This window comes from Garra rufa, chromosome 1, assembly GCF_049309525.1.
Source record: "Garra rufa chromosome 1, GarRuf1.0, whole genome shotgun sequence".
In the NCBI taxonomy this organism is placed as follows: Eukaryota; Metazoa; Chordata; class Actinopteri; order Cypriniformes; family Cyprinidae; genus Garra; species Garra rufa.
The window spans coordinates 56373519-56398510 of record NC_133361.1 but is presented as its reverse complement, the minus strand read 5'-3'; the positions used below and the strand labels follow the sequence as shown (position 1 = coordinate 56398510).

General features: G+C 38.2%; 1 protein-coding gene across 1 annotated transcript in view; it reads right to left on the bottom strand.

The window, feature by feature from the left end:
* Positions 1-24992, bottom strand: part of pitpnc1a (phosphatidylinositol transfer protein cytoplasmic 1a) — a 125458-nt gene that overhangs the window by 7824 nt on the left and 92642 nt on the right. Inside the window, exons 3-5 of the mRNA XM_073833926.1 lie at positions 20555-20643; positions 16932-16939; positions 7413-7484 (exon numbers count right to left, since the gene is read on the bottom strand). Coding sequence (XP_073690027.1) covers positions 7413-7484; positions 16932-16939; positions 20555-20643 — 169 coding nt within the window. The remainder of the gene's footprint in view (positions 1-7412; positions 7485-16931; positions 16940-20554; positions 20644-24992) is intronic.

Here is a 24992-nt window from a genome sequence, read left to right as displayed (position 1 = left end):
CATAAGCTGCCACTCATGCGAGTGCTTGCAGCCTAACAAAGACTTTAATGGGTGAGAGCGCTCCGCTTCAAAGGATCAGGTGCTTTCAGGTGAGAGAACGGCTCTCCTGTTGTCTGCCACCTGTGTGGGTTTGCCAATTACATTGTAATTCTTTTCATATCCAACTGACAGTAAGCTTCAGGGATGACATGGAGAGAAATGTATAAAACCTCTTTATTTTAAAATGTAGACACAAAGGAGAGTGCACTAGCTGTGAGAGAAAAGAATGGATAGGTTGAAATCGTAAAACAAAGAGTGAAAGGGGGACGACATGACGGAGTAGCTGAATATTTTATGAAATAAGGTATGGTGGACCTTATCAAGAGAGATTTGAAAAGGACCCGAATGATGGCTCTAATAAATAAAATGGGCATTAATTTCTGAGATGTGGCCACAGTGCAAAATCTGAAGCGTGAAACTCGGACAAGCTTGTTTATCAATGCCTAAGAAGTAAACACAAGAGCAAACTCTAAATCCCAATGGTGGTGATAAGCAACATTAAAGTAGACTCCTGCTGCAACGCAGGCTAATGCATGCTGGAGTGCGCCGTTTAAACTTCAAAGCAGCCAACATGGCTCAAAGTAGGGAAAACATCAGAAACAGCCTCTCACGCCAATGAGGAGGCGGAATACAGATCAAGGATTTGTGTTTTCTCCTCTTACAGATGCAGACGGAGTTCTACAGGTGCAAAAAACAGGAGACAAATGAGGGAGTGGGTTCAAATGTCTCTCCGCTGAAGACCACAAAGTGCTGGCCCTTGTACCTGCAGCGTGACTGTGGTCCATTAAGTGAAAAGGCAAGGTCAATGAGGAATGACTTACTGAGTCTGGTGCGGAAGAACTTAACTGGCTGGCATAAAGTTCACACCTGAACCCCACTAAACACTTTGCAATAGGAACAGCCAGAAAGAGCCTATTACCAAATGTCAGTGCCTTAAAGGCAAGGTAGGTGATTTGGTTCAAAAACATTTGTTGTTATGCTGGTTAAAAGTCTTGTAAGACCATAAAGCGTTCGTCCAAAAATATTCCTCAGTCTGAGGGCTACAATAGGCTGTCCTACCTGCCTGTCAATGTATGTATTTGCATACCTCCATGCACCCTGTTTGCGCAGATATGATACGTAATCAGCGTGTTCTGTTACGCTATTGCAGACTGAGCGAGAATGGACGCAGTTTTTACTGTAATATGCGTTTTATACTGTAATGTTTCAAGAGGTAATCTGACAGCATTGCATTCAACTCTCCACCAATGGCGTCTCTCATTGTGTTCATGTGTTTTGGAGGAGATGTGGCTTTGGAGAGTGGTTTTTACAGGAAGGGCGGGAGGCTTGCTATTGCTAGCCTCACTGAAATTGCCTATACCCTTCCTTTAACTTTACTGCTATTCATATGTATGAATGAGAGCAAATCCCTTTCCAAAACAGAGGTGAATATAAAAAGAAGCTGTTCACAGCAAAGGAAGAACAAACTGCCTATTTATGCCCATGGTTTTGTAATTAAATGCACAACAAGCACCTACAGCAGGTGTGTCTTACGTTTCCTAGTTTCTACTGTTTCGATAACAAAAACTGTGACAAAAATATTCATTGACAACCGTTTTTCCATGACTAAGACAAGAGGAAGATGAGAGAACAACATCATTAAACACTAACTGTGACTATATCAATATGCAACAATGTTGAAGAAAAAGACAAGACTAGAATGTAGTTAAAAAAATTGAACCTTTCCTAAATTTCTATATATATTCTTAAACAACAAAGAAGGGGAAAATATAGACCTAAAAGGACACACTGTGTTTTACCTTTTGGAATGGGAAAATGTCTTTAAATAAAATAAAATAAAAATAATTAAATTTAAAGGGGTAGTTCACCCAAAAATGAAAATTAGCCCATGATTTGCTCACCCTCAAGGCATCCTAGATGTATATAACTTTCTTCTTTCAGTCGAATCTAATTGGAGTTTTTTGGATATTAAAAATGATCATGGCTCTTCCAAGCTTTATAATGGCAGTGGGTCCAATAAAGTGCATCCATCCACAATAAAAAGTGCTCCACATGGCTCTAGGTGAAAATAAAGGCCTCCTGTAGTGAATTGATGCATTTTTGTAAGAATAATATCCAAATTTAAAATGTAATAATCCTTTTTCTCTAGCTTTTGCTGTCATATGCGGAAGCCGTTCCGGGCAAATGTAGGACACGCTGTGCATGCGCCACTGAGAAGTTTGGATTTTCCCATAGACTGTGACGGTTTGCAAAGGGTATGAATTAGGGGTGGGCGGTACACCGGTATCATAGTCAACACCGGTGTGACATTGCGCCACGACATGGATTTTCTAATACCGTCAATACCGTAATAAATCAATGTTGTGCCTTGAACGGCTGCATTTACATCAATAATAGCTAATTCTAAATAATAAGCTACACCTAAGTTTAATTTGCCTGCGACCGTTTGTCAATTACGTGCGCTCATAGACAGTCGGTGCGTTCACACTACACCATGCGCATGGCGTCACTCACTCTAGTTTATCCGCGGGAGGTTTCCCCATCACTCGCGCGAATAACAACACGGCGCGATCGACAATGGCGGAGATAAATACGACTGCTGCTTTGTTCCTGTTGTGCAAGTTCTAAATGCACCGGAAAGCCAAACCCCGACCGACCTGTCTAGGTTCACAGCACAGTAATGTATCACAGACATATCTCACGATTCCTTCTATCAACAAAGTGTGTAGAGAGAGTAAATATGAGATTGATTGCAGTACAGAGAGCGTCTTTGATTAAGATAGAGTTTTGTTATATCGCAAACTAAGATGAGGGACAGCTTTTAATATTTTTATGGGAGTTTGTAAATTAGATATTAATTTACTACAGCCGTTAAATAAACAAGAAGTTATTATTAGGTGACTTACATTACTGAGAATAACACTATACCCGATTTTGCTCTGTTTCATTTTCAAAATTTATTCTGGAATAAGTCACACCGCTGTGTTTAAATGAAGATGCACAGTTCTCCAATCAAACACAGCGGTGTTTCGTTTATAAGTGAACGTGCATTTTTAAACTAATCTAGTGAAATGATTCAATTTCGCATTCATAAAGAGAGTCACTTGAATGAACGTGTTCAAACGAATCAAATGAACAATACGATTCAGTAATTAATTTCATTGTCTTGCCGCCACCTGCTGGCAGATCCTTTCAGTTATTGAAATCTTAAATACTCGTGTATTCCAAATTTTATTTAAAAAAAAAAACACTAATCTCAACATGATTTTATAGATTTGATTGCACTCATGGCACCTCTGAGCCTCATTTTCATGGACAAAACTATACAAATAAAGACAGAAATCTTGCTGATGATTATTACTTGCGGAACTATTGGCACTACCTCACAGGGGTTTCAGTTCAATGAAGCAAATTGACTTGACTGGAGAAGCCATATCTCAGTGGATTCACTCCACCAACTCTTATTTGTCAGCATTGAAGGGCCTGAGTTGGACCTTTTCAATGGCCAAAAGGTAGTTGAAAGATGGCCCTGAGAGTATCGCTCTAGAACAGAGACAATATTTGTGATCTTCTGATCAAGACCAGGAACATAATACCGTGATATTATACCGGCACCGTTCAAAAGATGAAAAATACCGTGATATTAATTTTAGGTCATATCGCCCACCCCTAGTATGAATAATTTTGGACATGACACTTTTTGCTCAAATGTAAATAAAGCTGAGAAATATTTTTTTTTCCAAAATGATGCCTCTTGTACATCATTTTACTTTTGAGAGAAGCCTGTGTCATTTCAGTTAAACAAAACAACTTGCTGGTTGAATAAAAGTAGCTTTAAGTCAGAATTTACCAGGGGTATGAATAATTTCGGGCTTGACTGTATATACTAGCTCGGCAAGACAAGCATTTGAAATTAAAAAGTATATAAGTTGTAAATGTTTTTAGAAAATAACCCATCGTTTCGTTTAGAGCCCTTTGAAGCTGCATTTAAACTGCATTATGGAAGTTCAACCTCGGGGGCACCATAGAAGTCCATTATATGGAGAGAAATCCTGAAATGTTTTCTCTATGAAAGAAAGACATTAACATCATGGATGACAAGGGGGTGAGTACATTATCTGTAGATTTTTGTTCTGAAAGGAAAAAGGAAAAAAGTAGTTTCATGAGCATTTAATGTTGCACAAATAACTGAACAGTCGGAGTAAGCAGAGGTGTTTCTTTGTCGGAGTTTGGCTATATGAGAGTTTGGGGAAAGTGCCATGCAATAATCACTTTATTTCATATTAGTTTGACATCAGCATTGTGCTCATTTATGAGCCATCATAAATCTTCTCCGTCAGAGGCCAGTACCACCAAAAAGGTAAGAAATACATTAATGTTAAATATGAGCAGATTAGTAGTGGAATGCTTTAATATCACAAAAGATGCCATGACCAAGATAACATTAATGTTATGTCTTTGTTTTGTTAGCTGGTTTACATAAATTACCTTTGAATTGTATACCTTAATCACAGTTTTACTTAAAAAAGGTAATCTAATTACGTATCTATTGTTACAAATGGCGAAAACAGGAGTATCCGGCCAACCTAAATTAACCCAAGAGCACAGCGACGACTCATTCAAGAGGTCACAAAAGACCCCACAACAACATCTAAAGAACTGCAGGCCTCTCTTGCCTCAGTTAAGATCAGTGTTCATGACTCCACCATAAGAAAGAGACTGGGCAAAAATGGCCTGCATGGCAGAGTTCCAAGACGAAAACCGCTGCTGAGCGAAAAGAACATAAAGGTTCGTCTCAGTTTTGCCAGAAAACATCTTGATGATCCCCAAGACTTTTTGGAAGATGTGTGTCCCATTACATCTGGCGTAAAAGTAACACAGCATTTCAGAAAAAAAACATCATGCCAACAGTAAACTATGGTGGTGGTAGTGTGATGGTCTGGGGCTGTTTTGCTGCTTCTGGACCTGGAAGACTTGCTATGATAAATGGAACCATGAATTCTGCTGTCTACCAAAAAATCCTGAAGGACAATGTCCGACCATCTGTTCGTGACCTCAAGCTGAAGCGAACTTGGGAACATTGCAGCAGGACAACACACCAGCAAATCCACCTCAAAACAAAATGAAGACTTTGGAGTGGCCTAGTCAAAGTCCTGACCTGAATCCTATTGAGATGCTGTGGCATGACCTTAAAACGGCGGTTCATGCTTGAAAACCCTCCAATGTGGCTGAATTACAACAAACGCTTGATTGCAGTTGTTTCTGCTAAGGGTTGCCCAACCAGTTATTAAGTTTAGGGTGCAAACACTTTTTCACACTTTTTCACACAGGGCCATGTGGGTTTAGATTTAGTTTTCCATTCATAATAATAAAAAAAAACTTAATTCAAAAACTGCATGTTTTGTTTACTTGTGTTATCTTTGATTAATATTTAAATTTGTTTGATGATCTGAAACATTAAAGTGTGACAAACATGCAAAAAAAAAAAGGAAGGGGGGCAACACTTTTTCACACCCCTGTATTGGTGCACATTCATCCAAATAAATAAAAATGTCTTTATAATTTCATCAAAATGTAATACTGTTGTTTATTTAGTTGACTTCACAAATCTCTCTCATTTTTCACCCCCCTGCCGCCAACCACCTGCATCAGTAGCACAGGGCTTGTACAGGACAGGTGGCTCAACAGAAGCCATTACTTTAAAAGAACCATGTGAAAGCACGTTTGGAGGAGGTCAAAATGCATAATGCCGATCCATCTGTGATGTGGGAAAAGATTTTGTGGTCAAATAAAAACCGAAAAGGCTTTTAGCTGAAATCCAAAGTGATATAAAGCAAATCTAACACTGCCCACAGCTCAAAAACACCAGAGCATCATGCTGCCTCTACTCAGCAGGAACTGGGCTTCTTGTTAAAACACAAGGATTAATGGTGCAAGACACAAAGAAATGAATCAGGAGAACCTGCTACAGTAGCAATACTGTTTTAGTGAGGCAATGGTCCCAAACACAAGGCCAAGTTAAGATGCACAGGTCTAGAAACAAAGTGGTGTTTACAGGGTCTTAGGGGTCTTTTCACAAGATAGCACAGTAATGTTGTACGGGTGATTTCGTCCAGTATAGGTCTTGATTTCAGCACCATGGACAGGGCAAATCAACAGCACATGGCCAACAAAATGAGATGGGTGATAAAACCTGAAGCTATTTTCTGCTCATCAGCCACCGTTACTAAAGAAGTGTTGGCATCTCAACCGAGCGTGAAACACGGATGGTGAAAGAATGCAGCGTTCTGTTATTTCTCACCTGCAGATGCAGAAATAGCCCTGAGGCGAACCAACCAGCACCCTACAACCTCCCAACAGATGCTGCCTGGCTCCTACACCTCTCCTTTACAGTGCCACAAGCACATTCATATTTCATTCAGTCACTTCGTCTGCTACCAATCATGTTCTGGTCTTGTTTTCCATTTCTAATTGTCACTAGTCCACACTGTACAACTGATTTCTCTCCCTCTCTGAAGTACATTTAATCATTTGAAGTTCAAGCACACCGTTCGTAAATGTTAGATCTTCAAAAGCAAATCCGCACAGACCTTAAACTGATCACAGACAAGGAAAAACTACATGCCTGCAGTATGTGCGATCTTTAAAAATGCTCTCATTTGGGGCGGAGGATGAAAGTGTTACTTGATGCCAGAAGCAAAGGAAATAAAACAAAGCGAAATTCTTTCTGAGCGAGCGAGCGAGCATGTGTGCGGAGACTCGAACAGAAGTTGAGGACAGCACAGACAGCGCTGGCTCAGACAGATCGTAACCACCGTCTGGAACGATTTTGAGGCTTGTAAGCTCTCAGACTGACTGCAGGCCAGCTTATTAAAGAGTCAAGCTCACCCAGAAATCTCTCCAGGACAAATCCCATCTGAAATCACTTGTGGTACGAAAGTCAAAACTGGAAAAGTTGTGTGGATTACTGTGTTGTTTTTATCGCTCATTCCGACGGCACTCATTCTCTGCAGAGGATCCATTGGTGAGCAAGTGATATAAAGCTACAGTTCTTCTAATTTGTTCCCATGAAGAAACAAACTCATCTTGTATGGCCTGAGGCGCTATTAATAATGAATGAATCTCTAATCGATGTAATAAATAAACAGAGGAAAACCCACAATTCTATAAAGTTTTATAAGCGCACTAAATCTAGTGATACCACAAATCCGAGAACCTGCTGGGTTTACTTTTTTTTTTTTCATCAATTCTCTTATTCTACATGGTCAACAATTCTCACTTTAGTGAGTGATTTAGTGATGAAAGAGACTTAAGAAAAGACTATGAATGATGAAATCATGCAGATATATTTACACTGTATACAGTATACATACATTGTCATTGACGCCTTTGTTGTCTTCATACTTCGTCTCAACGTGGATGGAGAACTTTGGCAGGAAAGAGCACTAAAGGAGAGAAACAAAGTAAAATGTGTTAAAAATGAGATCAATTTGGCAAAAAACTGCCAACCTAGAAAGTATTTTGAGATTCAGAAACCTCAAATCAAGTGTCATCTGCAGTTAAAACGAAAAACCAGCTTTTCGTTTCACTTTTCTTCATCATTTTTGCTCAGGGTCTTTGAATCAGCTGCTGTTTTGTGATTTTAAGTGGATACATAAAGTAATTTCTTGAAGTTCACACATAATGCATTTACATTTGACAACCACACAATATTTTATTCTTCCGATTCAAGAGTGCAACTATTGTTTTATTATAAGTCATATGTCGCACAGGTATATTTAGCAATTACCAGCATTGTAAATGGTCAAAATGATGCATTTTTCTTTTATGCCAAAAATCTTTAGGATATTAAGTAAAGATTATGTTCCATGAAGATATTTTGTAAATATACTACCGTAAATACATCAGAACTTAATTTTTGTTTAGTAATATGCACTGCTAAGAACTTCATTTGGACAACTTTAAAGAAACACTCCACTTTTTTGGAAATAGGCTCATTCTCCAACTCCCTCCGAATTAATAAGTTGAGTTTTACCGTTTTGAAATCTATTCAGCCGTTCTCCTGTTCTGGCAATATCACTTTTAGCATAGCTTAGCATAGATCATTGAAACCTGTGAGACCAATAGCATCGCGTTCAAAAATGACCAACGAGTTTCGATATTTGTCCTATTTAAAACTTGACTTTTCTGCAGTTATATCGTGTACTAAGACCGGTGGAAAATGTAAAGATGCGATTTTCTAGGCCGATAAGATTAGGAACTACACTCCCATTCCGGTGTAATAGTCAAGGAAGTTTGCTGCCGTAACATGGACGCAGCAGATGCAGTAATATCAAGCAGCACATCGCAGCACAACGTGACCAACTAGATTCAATGATCTATGCTAAGCTATGCTAAAAGTGATATCGGTTGAATGGATTTCAAAACGGTAAAACTCAACTTATTAACTCGGGGGGAGTTGGAGAATGAGCCCATTTCCAAAAAAAGTGGAGTGTTCCTTTAAAGGCAATTTTCTACCCTCAGATTCCAGGTTTTCAAATTGTTGTATCTCGGCCAAATATCTATCCTAACAAACCGTACATCAATGGAAAGCTTATTTATTCAGCTTTTAGAAACTGAGCCTTATGACTGGTATCACGGCCCAGAGTCACATTTAAAATAAGGACATTCATAAATTGTTGTGCTCCCTAATGGAATAGTTCAGCCAAAAAGGCAGATATGCAGAAAATGTTCTTACTCTTAGTCTGCCCAACATGAGTTTGTTTCCTTAACCAAACAGATTTGGATAAATTTGGCATTATATCACTTGCTCACCAATGGATCCTCTGCAGTGAATTAATTCTTTAAGTGTGCAAATACTTCATTGCTACCTGATCTCATGGGAAAACCTATCTGTGGAAACCTTTTCACAAGATGTGAAATACATACCAATAAGTCCATATCACTGCAGTATACAAAAGAAATGAACACTAGAGGTGGTAAAACACCAAGCACTTGGTACTTTGGAATTGGGCTTAGGATGTGGAATCCTTGGGTACAAATCCTGTGAAGAAAATGACTCATAATGAAAGAGCAAATAGATGAGAGATCGAAAAACAAGCTAAAACGGCATGTTTGCGATGGCGTTTTTACGTCACATTCGCTTTAGTTCATACTATTGGGTAGGTTCAGGTGTAGTGCAGATGCGAAAAAAAAAAAAAAAAAAAAACATTGCAAAAAAGTTCCCACAGGTACGTTTTCATCATGAGATCATTGCCTCTGCCTATAATAAATCAACGGACAATTAGGGAAAAACAACACGACATGCAACAGCTAATCCTATTTAGTCCAGCAGCTAATTTTAGACATCTATCAAGAGAGGGGTCAAAACCTCGACCCAACCTCATTCATGAACACACTGCATGCCTGCTCTCAGTAGATCTGGTGCACTGCAGGGCAATGCGCTTCAGTGTGATTGTGTTTTATGAGCCTGGCGTTGTGCCGTAATGATGAGCTCTTTTCTGCCTCACTGGATTTACAGCCTCCCTGTCCTCCTCCTCCTCTCTCCTCCCCGCACGTCCTGAAGCTGTAGCCCCTCTGAGACCCAACACACTGCTGCCTGATTAGATTAAGCACTGCTCCCGCAATCGCTATGGAGATCAATAGAGGCTGAGTTACGTAATGCTGGAGGAAGTGCTGTAGCGGTGGGGGAAGGGCAAACGATCGAGGAGAAGAGAAGAGCAGCAGATCTTTGGGTGCAAACCCACAAGGCAATGTTGAATTACAACTAAGGGAGCTGCCTCGCTGTTTGCTGTGACTTGCCAAGCTACAAGCTACTCATCGTTTACAAGTAGTTAAACGGTAGTCAAGCTCTTTTGAATAAAGTAGTTGGCAACATTGATTTCATGCTTCAGACTTAATTTCCTCAATCGAAAAGAAATAGTTTTTTGAGGAATACATTCTAAGATTTTTCTCCATATAATGGACTTCAATAGGGGTTCAACAGGTTGAAGGTGCAGTTTCAATGCAGCTTCAAAGAGCTCTACACGATCCCAGCTGAGGAATAAGAGTCTTATCTACTGATCCGATTGGTAATTTTCGAGAAAAAAAATACAAATGTATATAATTTTTAATCTCGCACTAACTCTGTGATGCCTGTCTGTGTAAAGGGCGCTTGACTTTCTTTGCACGTTCACTTTATAAACACTTGGTTGGTACTTTCACCTATGTCACGTGTGACCTTTCCAAGGTCTTTTTCTTTTTCTTTTTCAGAAATGGCCAGTCGTTTCACTAAATGAGACCCTTATTCCTCGGCTGGGATTGTGTAGAGCCCTTTGAAGCTGCATTGAAACTGCAGTTTTGGACCTTCAACCCCATTGATCCCCATTGAAGTCCGTTATATGGAGAAAAATCCTGTAATGTTTTCCTCAAAAACAATTCTTTTCGACTGAAGAAAGAAAGACATGAACATCTTGGATGACATAGGGGTCAGTAAATTATCAGTATTTTTTTTATTCGGGAAGTGAACTAATCCTTTACATGTAGAACATTTAACAATTTATAAAATCTATATTATCAGTTTTTTTTTTTTTTTACTTCAATCTACTGTATCTTCAGCACACACTACATTAAAGGACAACGCAGAGACTCTAATAATAACAGGTTGGAGAATATAAAGTATATTTGCCCATTACATATCTGCACTATGGATGCTATCCAAATTAATGAAATTAAATTAGCGTCGAGGGAATATATTGGAAGTGTCTTTTTTTGGCAAACCAGAGCTGTGAACGCCCACATTTTCTGCAGCCTGGGTGCCAGCAGTGTTTTTCTCATTCAGTTTCTCCATAGAGATTTCAAAAGATTCTTTAAAAAACGTCTTGTAAGACATGAACCAAATCAATCAGCTCCAAGACAACATGCAAACTTTGTATGAACTATTCAGATCACATTATAGAGGGCGAACAATAGTGGATTTTAATGATAACACTAACCAAGTTGCACCACACTGGCTGATAATATGAACTCTGCGCTGTAAAGAATCCATAAAACTAATGAAAATACAGTGAGGGAAAAAAAAATATTTGATCCCCTGCTGGTTTTGTATGTTTGCCCACTGACACAGAAATGATCAATCTATAATTTTAATAGTAGGTTTATTTTAACAGAACAGACAGAACAACAACAACAACAACAACAACAACAACAACAAAAAATCCAGAAAAATGCATTTCAAAATGTTATAAATTGATTTGCATTTTAATGAGTGAAATAAGTATTTGATCCCTTATCAATCAGCAAGATTTCTGGCTCCCAGGTGTCTTTTATACAGGTAACTTAAAAGGGAGTGCTCCTAATCTCAGTTTGTTACCTGAATAAAAGACACCTGTCCACAAAAGCAATCAGTCAATCAGATTCCAAACTCTCCACCATGTCCAAGACCAAAGAGCTGTCCAAGGATGTCAGGGACAAGATTGTAGACCTACACAAGGATGGAATGAGCTATAAGACCATCGCCAAGCAGCTTGGTAAAAAGGTGACAACAGTTGGTGCGATTATTCGCAAATGGAAGAAACGCAAAATAACTGTCAATCTCCTTCAGTCTGGGGCTCCATGCAAGATCTCACCTTGTGGAGTTTCAGTGATCATGACAACAGTAAGGAATCAGCCCAGAACTACACGGTAAGATCTTGTCAATGATCTCAAGGCAGCTAAGACCATAGTCACCGAGAAAACAATTGGTAACACACTATGCGCCATGAAGGACTGAAGTCATGCAGTGCCCACAAGGTCCCCCTGCTCAAGAAAGCACATGTACAGGCCCGTCTGAAGTTTGCCAATGAACATCTGAATGATTCAGAGGAGAACTGGGTGAAAGTGTTGTGGTCAGATGAGACCAAAATCGAGCTCTTTGGCATCAACTCAACTCGCCGTTTTTGGAGAAGAAGGGTGCCTATGATCCCAAGAACACGATCCTCAACGTCAAATATGAAGGTGGAAACATTATGCTTTGGGGGTGTTTTTCTGCCAAGGTGACAGGACAACTGCACTGCATCAATGGAACGATGGACAGGGCTATGTACCGTCAAATCTTGGGTCAGAACCTCCTTCCCTCAACCAGGCAATTGAAAATGGGTCGTGGATGGGTATTCCAGCACGACAATGACCCAAAACACACAGCCACGGCAACAAAGGAGTGGATCAAGAAGAAGCCCATTAAGGTCCTGGAGTGAACTAGGCAGCCTCCAGACCATAATCCCATAAACAATCTGTGGAGGGAGCTGAAGGTTCGAGTTGCAAAACATCAGCCTCGAAACCTTAATGACTTGGAGAAGATCTGCAAAAAGGAGTGAAACAACATCCCTCCTGGGATGTGTGCAAACCTGGTGGCCAACTACTAGAAACATCTTACCTCTGTAATTACCAACAAGGGTTTTGCCACCAAGTACTAAGTCATGTTTTGCAAAGGGGTCAAATACTTATTTCACTCATTAAAATGCAAATCAATTTATAACTTTTTTAAAATTCATTTTCCTGGATTTTTTTGTTAGTATTCTGTCTCACTGTTCAAATAAACCTATCATTAAAATTATAGACTGATCATTTCTTTGGCAAACGTAGAAAATCAGCAGTGGATCAAAAAAAATGTCCCTCTCACTGTAGATGGTGACAATTGTGTCATTAAACATCTAGGTCATTCAATTCTGCCTCTATTATTTTAATGTATTATCTTAATTATGAACACTGGTTTGTAATGCAAACAGTTTTACCGTTTACTGCACAATGTTATTATTCTCGTTATTTCCCTATAGCGGCTAATGAACCAGAACACTTGCCAAAAGGCTTACTTTCACATTGGAGAATAAAGTGGTATAGGTATGGATTTTTGTCCACAGTTGATTCAGCAACAGGTTATATGTGCCGATTAATTAGCAAAATCAACTGGTTGAGCTCTAGTATGTTATAAAACATAGTATAAAAACAATACATTTTAAGTTGATTGCTAAATATTTAGATACATTTAAACATATAAGTACAGTTTGAGAGTGTACACAAACCAACTTGATCATATGATAACAGTAACTGCTTTGATTGGTGGATCTCTCTTTAGAATTATGGGTAGTGTAGTTCTTCACTGAGAATTGTGTTTTTTTAAATTATTATGAATTTTTGTTTACGTGGCTTTGTATGTGTGCCTTCAACAAAAGCATGTACCATGAATTAACAACTTCTGAGCTCATGGCAGGTCTGTCTTAAAAGGGTTATGTTACTGCTAAAAATCAATATCTCTATGAGGAAAACGAATCAGATTTGTACTTCCAGAGCTCTACTGTTGCACTCAATTAAATCAGCATCGGATAAAGCAAAAGATTAAAACTTAGATAGGTTGTCTGCAATTTCCTTAGCAAAATGACAAAAAACAACCCTGATCTAAAACATATATACAGTTAAGCCCGAAATGTTTCATACCCCTGGCAAATTCTGATTTAAAGTTTCTTTTATTCAACCAGCAAGTTTTTTTTTTGACCGGAAATGACACAGGCTTCTCCCAAAAGATAATAAGACTTTGTACAAGAGGCATCATTGTGGAAAAAAAATATTTCTCAGCTTTTATTTACATTTGCACAAAAAGTGGCATGTCCAAAATTATTCATACCCTTTGCAAACTGTCAGAGTCTACGGAAAAATCCAAAGTTCTATACCATTCCAAATAGTCCAAGCTGTTTAAAAACACCGTAATTACCCTGATTCATTGGGAACAGCTGTTTTAATCAACTCAACAGGTGAACAACAGAAGCTCTCTGCTGTTGGTTTGTAGACAGTCATGGCTAAGACAAAGGAGCTCACTGAGGACCTGCGGCTGCGCATTGTGGCTGCTCACAGTCAGGAAAGGACTATAAGACCATATCTAAATGTTTTGAAGTTCCAGTGAGTACAGTGCAAAGTATTATTAAAAAATACAAGATGTTCCGCACTGTGAAAATTCTCAGAGGACGTGGTTGGAAGCCAAAAGTGACACCTGTGCTGGCCAGAAGGATAGTGGGAGAGGACAAAAAGAATCCAAGGATCACCACCAAGACCATCCTGATGAATCTGGGCTCTGCTGGTGGCAACATCTCAAGGCAGACAGTCCAACAGACACTGACCACCGCTGGGTTCCACGGACGCAGACCAAGGAGGACACCACTTCTCAAGATAAGGTATACAAAAGCCCACTTGGCCTTTGCAAATGCTCATCTGCATAAAGAAGACGACTTCTGGTCTTCTGTTTTATGGTCAGATGAAACTAAAATTTAACTGTTTGGCCACAATGATGTAGCCTTCATTTGGCATAAAAAAGGAGAAGCTTTCAACCCTAAGAACACCATCCCCACTGTCAAACATGGTGGTGGGAACCTAATGTCTTTTGGGGGAGGGGAGGGGCTTGGCCTTGGGCACCAGTGGACATTTCAGCACGACAACGACCCAAAACACACAGCAAAAGTGGTGAAGAAATGCTTAGCAGACAAAAACATTAACGATTTGCAGTGGCCCAGCCAGAGTCCAGACTTAAATCCAATTGAGAATCTGTGGAGGGAGCTAAAGATCAGGGTGATAGCAAGGAGACCCTCCAACCTGAAAGAGTTAAAGATGAATGGGCAAAAATACCAGTGGAGACATGCAAAAAGCTGGTCAGCAATTATAGGAAGCGTTTGATTGCTGTAATAGCCAATAAAGGCTTTTCTATTGATTATTGAGAAGAGTATGAATAATTTTGGACATGCCACTTTTTGTTCAAATGTAAATAAAAGATGAGTAATATTTTTTTTGTACATCATCTTATTATCTTCTGGGAGATGTCTGTGTCATTTCTAATAAAAAAAAAAAAAAAAGCTTGATGGTTGAATAAAAGTAACTTTAAGTCAGAATTTGCCAGGGGTATGAATAATTCCCGGGCTTGACTATATATATATATATATATATATATATATATATATATATATATATATATATATATATATACACATATACATATATATATATATATATATATATATACACACACACTTTTGTCTCTAAAATCATTCTGCCAATACATTTCAATGCTGCTCAAACAGCCTAGAATTGAAAAAGTGACCGTCACAAATCTGTTTCCATTCTGTGCTCATTTTTTTCATCCTTTGGTCTTTTCTCGTCTTCCACTGCTCTCATTTGAGCGGTTTGTATCCTGTTGTTCCAGGCATATGGTTGATTATGATAATGGTATTCTGATGAAGAGCTCTCTCATTCATCTCTAGGTACAGATACAGCACGCAGAGCCACTCCAAGATCCACTGACTGCCGTCCAGCTTAAGTTAAGCCTTAATCCTCCACCCATCTCCACCGCTCTTTTAAACCAACCTGCCAACCTGACTTTCAACAGTTTCCAGGCTGCATTAAAAAATGTACGATTTATGCATTTGAACTGCATATAAAATTTCCATCCATTTGGACTGAACACACTTTCAGCATAAACAAATAAATATGCAATTCAGATACATAATCTCTGCAGATATGTGTGTAGCTACAACATTCCTGAAATGGGTGAAAAGCCCATTTTGTACAACATGTCACCACTGTTACTCCATAAAAAAGTAACTTATTAGACTGCTTAGTTACTTTTTATGGAAAGTAATCCATTGCGTTACTTTGTGTGAATTAATCAGACTGAAGGAAGTGCCTCTGCACATTACTCCCAGTTTCTCTCAACACTGGGACAGGAGACGTGTCAGTGAATAAATTAGAAAACGAAATAACTTGCGTTACTTCTCTGAAAATATAACTCAAATATTACATTGCTAATATAAAAGTAATGTGTTACTTTACTAGTTACTTGAAAAAGTAATCTGATTACATTATGCCTAACACTGTATGTAACTAAACTGTAAGGGACTGTTCACACAGAACTTTATTTTTTTCACTGTTTTATCAGATTTGATTTTTTAGCATCTCATAAATGATGCAGTGTTCTAAAAATGCAATGCTCAACTTAAAAGTAGTTCAACTTTTCGAAAAACATGCTTTTTTTATTCCACGTCTCACATTTTTAAAAGTAAAAACCACATTCTGTGTGAATGGCCCTTAAGGTCCCAATACCTTAGACCTTCAATATATACATAAGGCTCAGAGGAGTCCTGAGGTGTTAAAATGTATATTGCTCTTTCGAATAAGTACAAGGTTTTCCATGAAACCTAATATGGTCTCCAAGGAGCTTGAAGACACCTGGTCTGCCTGGTTTTCCAATACACTCTAATTATATTGCAGCACAGCAAGGGAAAACAAGAGTGGTGCATTCTGGGACAGCATAACAACATGGTTGGTGGTTAAGGGGAATCAGACACTTCCAGACACTGTAAGTCTGTTCCAAATCCTAGTGAGCTTGATGTGAACTGCATACATAGACAAGATAATTGAAACAGAACCTGAAATAGAAATGGTGAGAGATTGAGAGCACTTTTAATAGCAACGCTACACTCCGTACAAATAGCCAACTGAATTAGTTTTTAGTAAGTTGCTATGCTATCATAACACGCTAATAAACATAAAATGCATATGAGACAACACATGCCATTTCATTTTAAAAAACAGGTCAGTTTTAATGGCTGTGTTAAACATTATTAGCACTGAACGGAGACGCATCTAATGACCATCATAACAATGAACCTATTATGCTAGCCAAGCGCATGAGCTATTATAAATGTCAAATGTCTTAAAAAAAGTATTGGTAGTACAAAGTACCAATTGTTCTAATATAAAGGTATATTAAAATAACGTTTTCATGAAATGAGTGTTTAATAGCATATTCGTTTATTGGAGTATTGAAATTGTCTCTGCCATTTTGGTTTTGAGTTTCAAGCACACAAATAAATACAAGAAGATGAAGTCATACTCACTGTATACTCTGAGCCAATGGTGGGGGAGGAGACGAATTGAGAAGATGACGGGGAGATAGATAGAAAGAGAATGAGAAAGAGAGATTTCATGTTAAAGGTCATGGCAATAAACACATGGCAGTCTTGAAGCCATCAAACATTCAATCACAGAAAGACCTCCAGCTCTTCAGGGAATTGACGTTCTCTGCACTGTATGTGTTTGTGTGACTAAAATATGTGCATGTATTTTGAGTAGTGTCAAAAGTCAAAGTCAACTTTATTGTCAATTCTGCCACATGTACAGGACATACAGAGAATTGAAATTGCGTTACTCTCAGACCCATGGTGCATACAAGTAACATTAAATACAAACAGTAACATTAAATACAAACAGTAACATTAAATACAAAGGTAGAATTAAAAAAAAAATATGAATAAATACAAATAAACATAATATATAAAATAAAAAATAAAAAATAACACAATATACAAGTAAGGGCACATGGTAGAGAGTGCAAACCATGTAAACAATGTAAACAATGTAGTGCAACAGAGCTTGTAAAGTGTAAAAGTGTCAGAGCAGTCTTGTTACTGTCTATGAATAGTGTGAGGTAGTTGGAGGTACCACACCACTCCACAACTTGCAAAGTCAGAAACTCACTCTGACGGAACCCATTGACTGCAGAGGACCCATTGGTGAGCAAGTGACGCAATGCTAAATTTCGTCAAATCTGTTCTCATGAAAAATGCTGAAAATGTACTCACCCTCAGGCCATCCAAGAAGTAGATGGGTGCCGTCAGAATGTGAGTCCAAACAGCTGATAAAAACATCACAATAATCCACAAGTAATCCACACCACGAGTTTCATGAGAACAGATTTGACTAAATTTAGCATTGCATCACTTGTTCACCAATGGATCCTCTGCAGTGAATGGGTGCCGTCAAATTGAGTTTCTGACTTTGCAAGTCATGGAGTGGTGTGGATTACTTGTGGATTACTGTGATGTTTATCATCAGCTGTTTGGACTCTCAATCTGACGGCACCCATCTACTTCTTAGATGGCCTGAGGGTAAGTACATTTTCAGCATTTTTCATAAAAACATACTTGACGAAATTTAGCATTGCATCACTTGTTCACCAATGGATCCTCTGCAGTAAATGGGTGCCATCAACGTGAGTTTCTGACTTTGCAAGTCATGGAGTGGTGTGGATTACTTGTGGATTACTGTGATGTTTATCATCAGCTGTTTGGACTCTCATTCTGATGGCACCCATCTACTTCTTAGATGGCCTGAGGGTAAGTACTTTTTTAGCATTTTTCATGAGAACAGATTTGACAAAATTTAGCATTGCATCACTTGTTCACCAATGGATCCTCTGCAGTGAATGGGTGCCGTCAAAGTGAGTTTCTGACTTTCAAGTCATGGAGTGGTGTGGATTACTTGTGGATTACTGTGATGTTTATCATCAGCTGTTTGGACTCTCATTCTGACGGCACCCATCTACTTCTTAGATGGCCTGAGGGTAAGTACATTTTCAGCATTTTTCATAAAAACATACTTGACGAAATTTAGCATTGCATCACTTGTTCACCAATGGATCCTCTGCAGTAAATGGGTGTCATCAACGTGAGTTTCTGACTTTGCAAGTCATGGAGTGGTGTGGATTACTTGTGGATTACTGTGATGTTTATCATCAGCTGTTTGGACTCTCATTCTGACGGCACCCATCTACTTCTTAGATGGCCTGAGGGTAAGTACTTTTTTAGCATTTTTCATGAGAACAGATTTGACAAAATTTAGCATTGCGTCACTTGTTCACCAATGGATCCTCTGCAGTGAATGGGTGCCGTCAAAGTGAGTTTCTGACTTTGCAAGTCATGGAGTGGTGTGGATTACTGTGATGTTTATCATCAGCTGTTTGGACTCTCATTCTGACGGCACCCATCTACTTCTTAGATGGCCTGAGGGTGAGTACTTTTTTAGCATTTTTCATGAGGACAGATTTGACAAAATTTAGCATTGAATGGGTGCCGTCAAAGTGAGTTTCTGACTTTGCAAGTCATGGAGTGGTGTGGATTACTTGTGGATTATTGTGAAGTTTTTATCAGCTGTTTGGACTCTCATTCTGACGGCACCCATCTACTTCTTGGATGGCCTGAGGGTGAGTACATTTTCAGCATTTTTCATTTCTGGGTGAACTACTCCTTTAACCCTCAAAGACCGAGACAGCCGCCGGCGGCTAAAAATAACTATTGTTCTTAAATCTTTAATAACTTTTGAACCGCTAATCCAATTTGAATGCTTTAAAAAGTCTCGTAATGTACAGAGTCTACCCTTTTCAGTGATGTTTCAGTGACATTTGTCTCATTTGAATATTCAGAGGCTCCGTGGTGAGCGTGATTACGTCATCGCATTTCCTCAGCACTGATTCGTCAAAGGAAAGCAATACGTTTCGGTCCTGAGCCAAACAGGAACGATTGTTGATGCTTAGTCCCACCCCTGTGCCCAGATTGGTTCAAACTGTCATCTATTCAACCAATAAACATAGGTTTTGGTCTTTTGAACCACCGATCAGTATGTTTCTTTGGAAATCTGAACAAACGCAAAATGAAAGCAAATTGCGTCTTGCTTGCATGAAATCAAACGCAAAATAACACATTTGCATGACAGCATTCTTTGAAAATGTACAGAAATACTCACGACAGAGCCCTTTGACATAAAACAAACCAAAAACAAGGATGAAACAGCAGTACCTGTCAGATAAAGCACTGGAATTGAGGTTTTGGCGTCACTATAGGCGATCCCCCGGTAAAATAGATTCCGACTACAGCCAGCAGATCCATCTATTTGGTTGTTATATTATGTAACTAATTCTTATATAGTTTTTAAAGATTATTTACACTATTTTTTTCGGTTGCACTCTGTATATGTCTCTCTAATTTTGTGTGAAGTTTGTGAATAATTTGGACTGTTTATTTATTTTTTTGTGGCACAAGACAATTTTTGCAATTTTTCTTGTGCTACTTTCTACACTGTTTGTGTTTATTGTTCATCTTTGGATTACGAATATATTTATCTGAAAAAGTAAATTATTTTTACTGTGTTTTGCTATTATATAACACTGTTTCTGCAATGACTTTACTCCTGAAACGTTTCTGGACAGATCTATATTGTCAATAAACTAAATAGGCCTGTTTTTCACTGAAAAGCGCCTATAATAATATTGTAATAATTGGCTATAACTTGCTTGGGGAATGTTATATATAGACAAAATTTTATTTGGAAGTGTAAAACACCTAAATACAAATTTTTAAAGAAAAAAATCCAAATTTCAGGAGTTTTTGTTTGAGTACACAGTAAAAAAAACACCCAATTGTTGCTAGCGTTTTTCCTAAAATTCTGGAAATTCACAAATTTTTAGATAAAACAAAAGGAAAATTGTAATTTTAAACTAGCTAGACATAAAGTTCAAGTTGTTATGTTTATAATGATATATGACAATTGATGCTGACTGCTAGAATAGGTCTGAAAAAACAAAGAAATATACAGGTGCCTCAGGTGCCCCAAAAATGTTCTAGGTCTTTAAGGGTTAAGCAGTTACAATGTCACTGTATGCCTGCAAGTAATCAGCTGTAGTTACCGGTAATGGTGTAGGGATAATAATTCCACGCTTTCTCCGTCACATAGAAGATTTTGGGCACCACAGCTCTGGCCCAGCTGGGCAGCTTGCTGAAAGAGACAAAACAGGAAGGAAAAGTATTGAGAAGAAAGTAGAGAGTGCCAGCTCACTGTGCCAAACGCCCCATCCCCGCGGCTGCAATAACAGTAGTAATGACAGACTAATAGCTGCAGCGAGGAAGCGCTGATGGCCGCTCAGGGAGGAAGATGCGCTTTCAGTCTGATCTGAGATCAGGTTTCCTTAATCGCTGCCAAAACTCATTCTCTTTAAGAGCAGCTGCAAAAACACTCTTCAATCAGTCACTCAAAGTCCTAATAGACGCCTGTGAATGTGAGTTGTGAGTTTGACTACTAACAGACAGGCAGCTTAGAAGCAGGATATCAGTCACTGGAGACATCTGAAATCCTCCCAGCCTCAATTATTCTTGAAAAGTGGGACAAGACAGGTTAGAGTAGTGCAACAAAGTATATATCAACGCTTGTTTTGGACTGAACCTGTCAAATAAGTTCATATATAGTCTTCCGAAAGTCATTTTTTTGTTTCACATCGAATTTATTAGCGATAAAACCTTAAATGATTCCTTTGCATAAGTATTCATACCCTTTTTTGAAACACTTGCAATTTAGCTCAGGAGCATTCGTATTGCTTGTAGATGTTACCACACTTAGAGTGAATGTCAAAGCAAAAAAAACAGATTTGACCCAACTTTGCGAATGTATTAGAAATAAAACCTTAAATGACTCCTTTGCATAAGTATTCATACCCTTATCTGACACAGTTGAAATTCAGCTCAGGAGCATTTGTATTGCTTGTAGATGTTACTATACTTAGAGTAAAGCTAACCTGTGATGAATTCATTTGGATGCGTGTGATTTGGAAAGGCACACACCTCTCAATAAAAGGTCTAACAGCTGAAAATGCAAATCAGAGCAAAAACCAAGCCATGAGGTAAAAGAACTGCCTGCAGAGCTCAAAAACAGGATTGCGTCAAGGTGCAGATCTGGGGAAGAGTTCAGAAAAAAATCTGCTGTATTAAAGGGTCACAGAAGCATGTAGTCTCCATTACCCTTAATGGAAGAAGTTTAAAACAACCAGGACTCTTCCTAGAGAGAAACTGAAAAATTGATGGAGAAGGGCTTTGGTTAGACTGGGCTTATAACACCACCTCTCCTCAAACTAATACTTAATATACTCTAGTACTAATAATGATATATTGTAATAATTAAAAAATAAAGAATATACCTTTAAGTGTCAATTATTTTGGGAGTAATTTTTCAGATTTGACAAATCTGAAAGATTTTTTTTACTGTATTTCACAGGGTCCCATGAGATATAAGAGAAAGCGCGAATGAAAGCGCAAATAGCAATATAACAGATTTTTGATAGGATGAGATTTAGAGATCAGTTTAGAGACCTTACGTGCTTGTTGTCCCCTAAAAATAAATAAATAAATATATAAATAATAGAAGGCGACAGTACATTTGTGTTAAGAACATTCTAGTGATTCATTTCTGAGTAGGAGTGTTGCTATTTTCAATCTTAATGGCAGGGGCAATTGTTAAACATCTTTTGTCCCGTGTCTCAATAATCAGTGGCTCTGATTCACTAAAATGAAAATTCTGTCATTATTTATTCAACCCCATGTCAGTCCAAATCTCTATGATATTTTTACCATGAAACACAAAAGACAGAATGATTGAAGAACTGTTATGCAGTACTTGTACATAAAACTACCAGGAACTATCAAGTTCCAAAAAAGGACAAAAAAAAAGTATCATAAAAATACAGTAACTCACAATCTATATATGTGACCCTGGACCACAAAAACATCATAAGAGTCAATATTTTTCAAATTGAGAGATTTATACATTATCCGAAAGCTAACTAAATAAGTTTTATATTGATATAGTTTGTTAGGACAAGATAATATTTGGCCGAGATACAACTATTTGAAAATCTGAGGGTCCAAAAAAAAATCTAAATATTTAGAAAATTGCCTTTAAAGTTGTCCAAGTGAAGTTCTTAGCAATGCATATTACTTAATTAAGTCGACTAAGTTGCATATTACTTGCATATTACTTAATTAAATTGATGAATTTACGGTAGAAAATGTACAAAATATCTTCATGGAACATGATCTTTACTTAATTTCCTAATGATTTTTTGCATAAAAGAAAAATCAATCATTTTGACCTATACAATGTATTTTTGGCTATTGCTACAAATATACCCATGCTACTTAAGACAGGTTTTGTGGTCCAGGGTCACATAAAGAGTCTTCAAAAATCATACTTTGCATGAGGAACAGACCCAAAACTCATGCAGCCCACAACTGCATAACATAATTAGCAGTTTTTAGTGTGAACTACTCCTTGTGAAACTCAAAACACAAAACTGAACAAATCTTATCGTCGCTGGGTAGATGCGACTGGCAAACCAAAGAAATCAACGGTGTGTCTGGGAAGCATGATAAATTTTCATCCTGATGTAATAAGCCTATGGAGATGAAGTTCTTCTCATGCCCTTCCGCAGTTGTGTCCTAAATAACCCAGATGCAGAGTGGATGAAACTGGGACGGGTGCCAGTCCTAAAAGCCTGAGCAGAGGGAATAAAGGAGCATTTTATGCAGGCCTTGCACATTTTGCTGGCGCATGACTCGGCACATCTGTGATGTAAACTTAAGGGATGCAAACCTCATTCTGCAGGCTTTTAAAATGCAAATGGATTTTCAGAAACGTGCCTACGCGTACACTAAGATGTCCGTGCGCCGCTTGCACTAAACCTGATTATATTTCATTTATCTGCTGGACTGCTTTTGCTTCCAAATGCATAAACCCATCCATTTTTCATTAAATTGAAGTGAATCAAAAGATGTTGGCGTTTTCGATTTCGTCCCGAGCAACGGCCACAGCTTGCGTAAGTGGCATGGCACGCACGAGCGCAAAAGCAGGTGGCCTGTGGGCGAAAACGCAGGTACAGCTTCCCACAGCCAAATCTCGAATTATACACGTGCTATAAAAGCGGGAGCTCAGCCGTCTCCCATCCCACGCACATCTCAACCTCCCCACACACTCTCTTTATTTTCTCTGTTCCTTCGTTTTTGTTCTCATGTGTGCTCCACTTTGACTACTCCTCCTCATCGTCATGTCTTTTATCCCCTTTAAGTCTTGATTTATCTCTGGTTTATCATCTGGAGTTCACACAGATTTGGGATTTTGAGAGGGAATTATTTTTAATCTGTTTGTTGTTGTAGCTGCTACTGTAAAAAAAAGGATATTTTTAGACTCATGAAAACTAGAAGCAGTTCATAACCCACACATCTGTAGACACAGTTGTTGAAATGCTGAAAACGTGAGTCATTTTTTTATGAAGCAAATGCTGATCTACTGAAGCACTCCTACTAAATTTAGTCTGAGCCTCAGACACCGGGTCAAGGGTTAGAAGCTTGTTTTTAATGGCTGTGTGTAATTAAAAACACCATTTAAAAAAAAATCTGGCTTTCTGTAGCTCACCGGGTGTATTTAAGGCTATTTTTTAGACTTTTAGAGACACCAAAACAGTATTTTGGCATTAAAATAGTACAGTCAGGATTTACTAAAGTCGCACAGTGAAGAATTAGCGCTGAAAATGTTATTTTACAGTTGTTTTTGTGCCTAACCTTATTGAATATGCATTTGTAGGAGTTTCCCTTTTCAAACGCAAAAATTTATGGGAGGAGAGTATTAAAATTATTCACATTATGGGATTTACTAACATTTGCGCTTGTCAAATTACTGATATTTGTGCAATTATTTAACGGCCAAAAAAGCATGTCTTAAGTACAAGTAACGCAAGTTATGTAATCAGATTACTTTACTAGTTACTAGAAAAAGTAATGCATGACTTTTTAATTTACAAGAAAATATCTAAGTTACTTTTCCCAAATATTTTCCTATTTATCAGCTCTCTCGATGATTCAGTTTTTTTCTCTTTAGTCATAGTTGTTCATGAGTCCCACAAATTCTTTGTTTTTGTTTTTTTTTGCCATTTGTGTGCATTTGAACCCTTTCCAACAATGACTGTATGCTTTTGAGATCCATCTTTTCACTCTGAGGACAACTGAGGGACTCATATGCAACTATTACAGAAGGTTCAAACACTCACTCATGCTCCAGAAGGAAATACGATGCTTTAGGAGTTGGGGGTGAAAACTTCTGAACAGAATAAAGATGTGTACTTTTTTCTTATTTTGCCTAAATATCATGTTTTTTTTTTTCATTTAGTAGGCTACTGTCCTTCAGAAGCTACTTATTTTATCTTCTGGGGAACATCGAAGTAAAATTTACCCTGATTATCAGATTCAAAAGTTTTCACCCCCCAGCTCTTAATGCATTGTTTTTCCTTCTGGAGCATCGGTGAG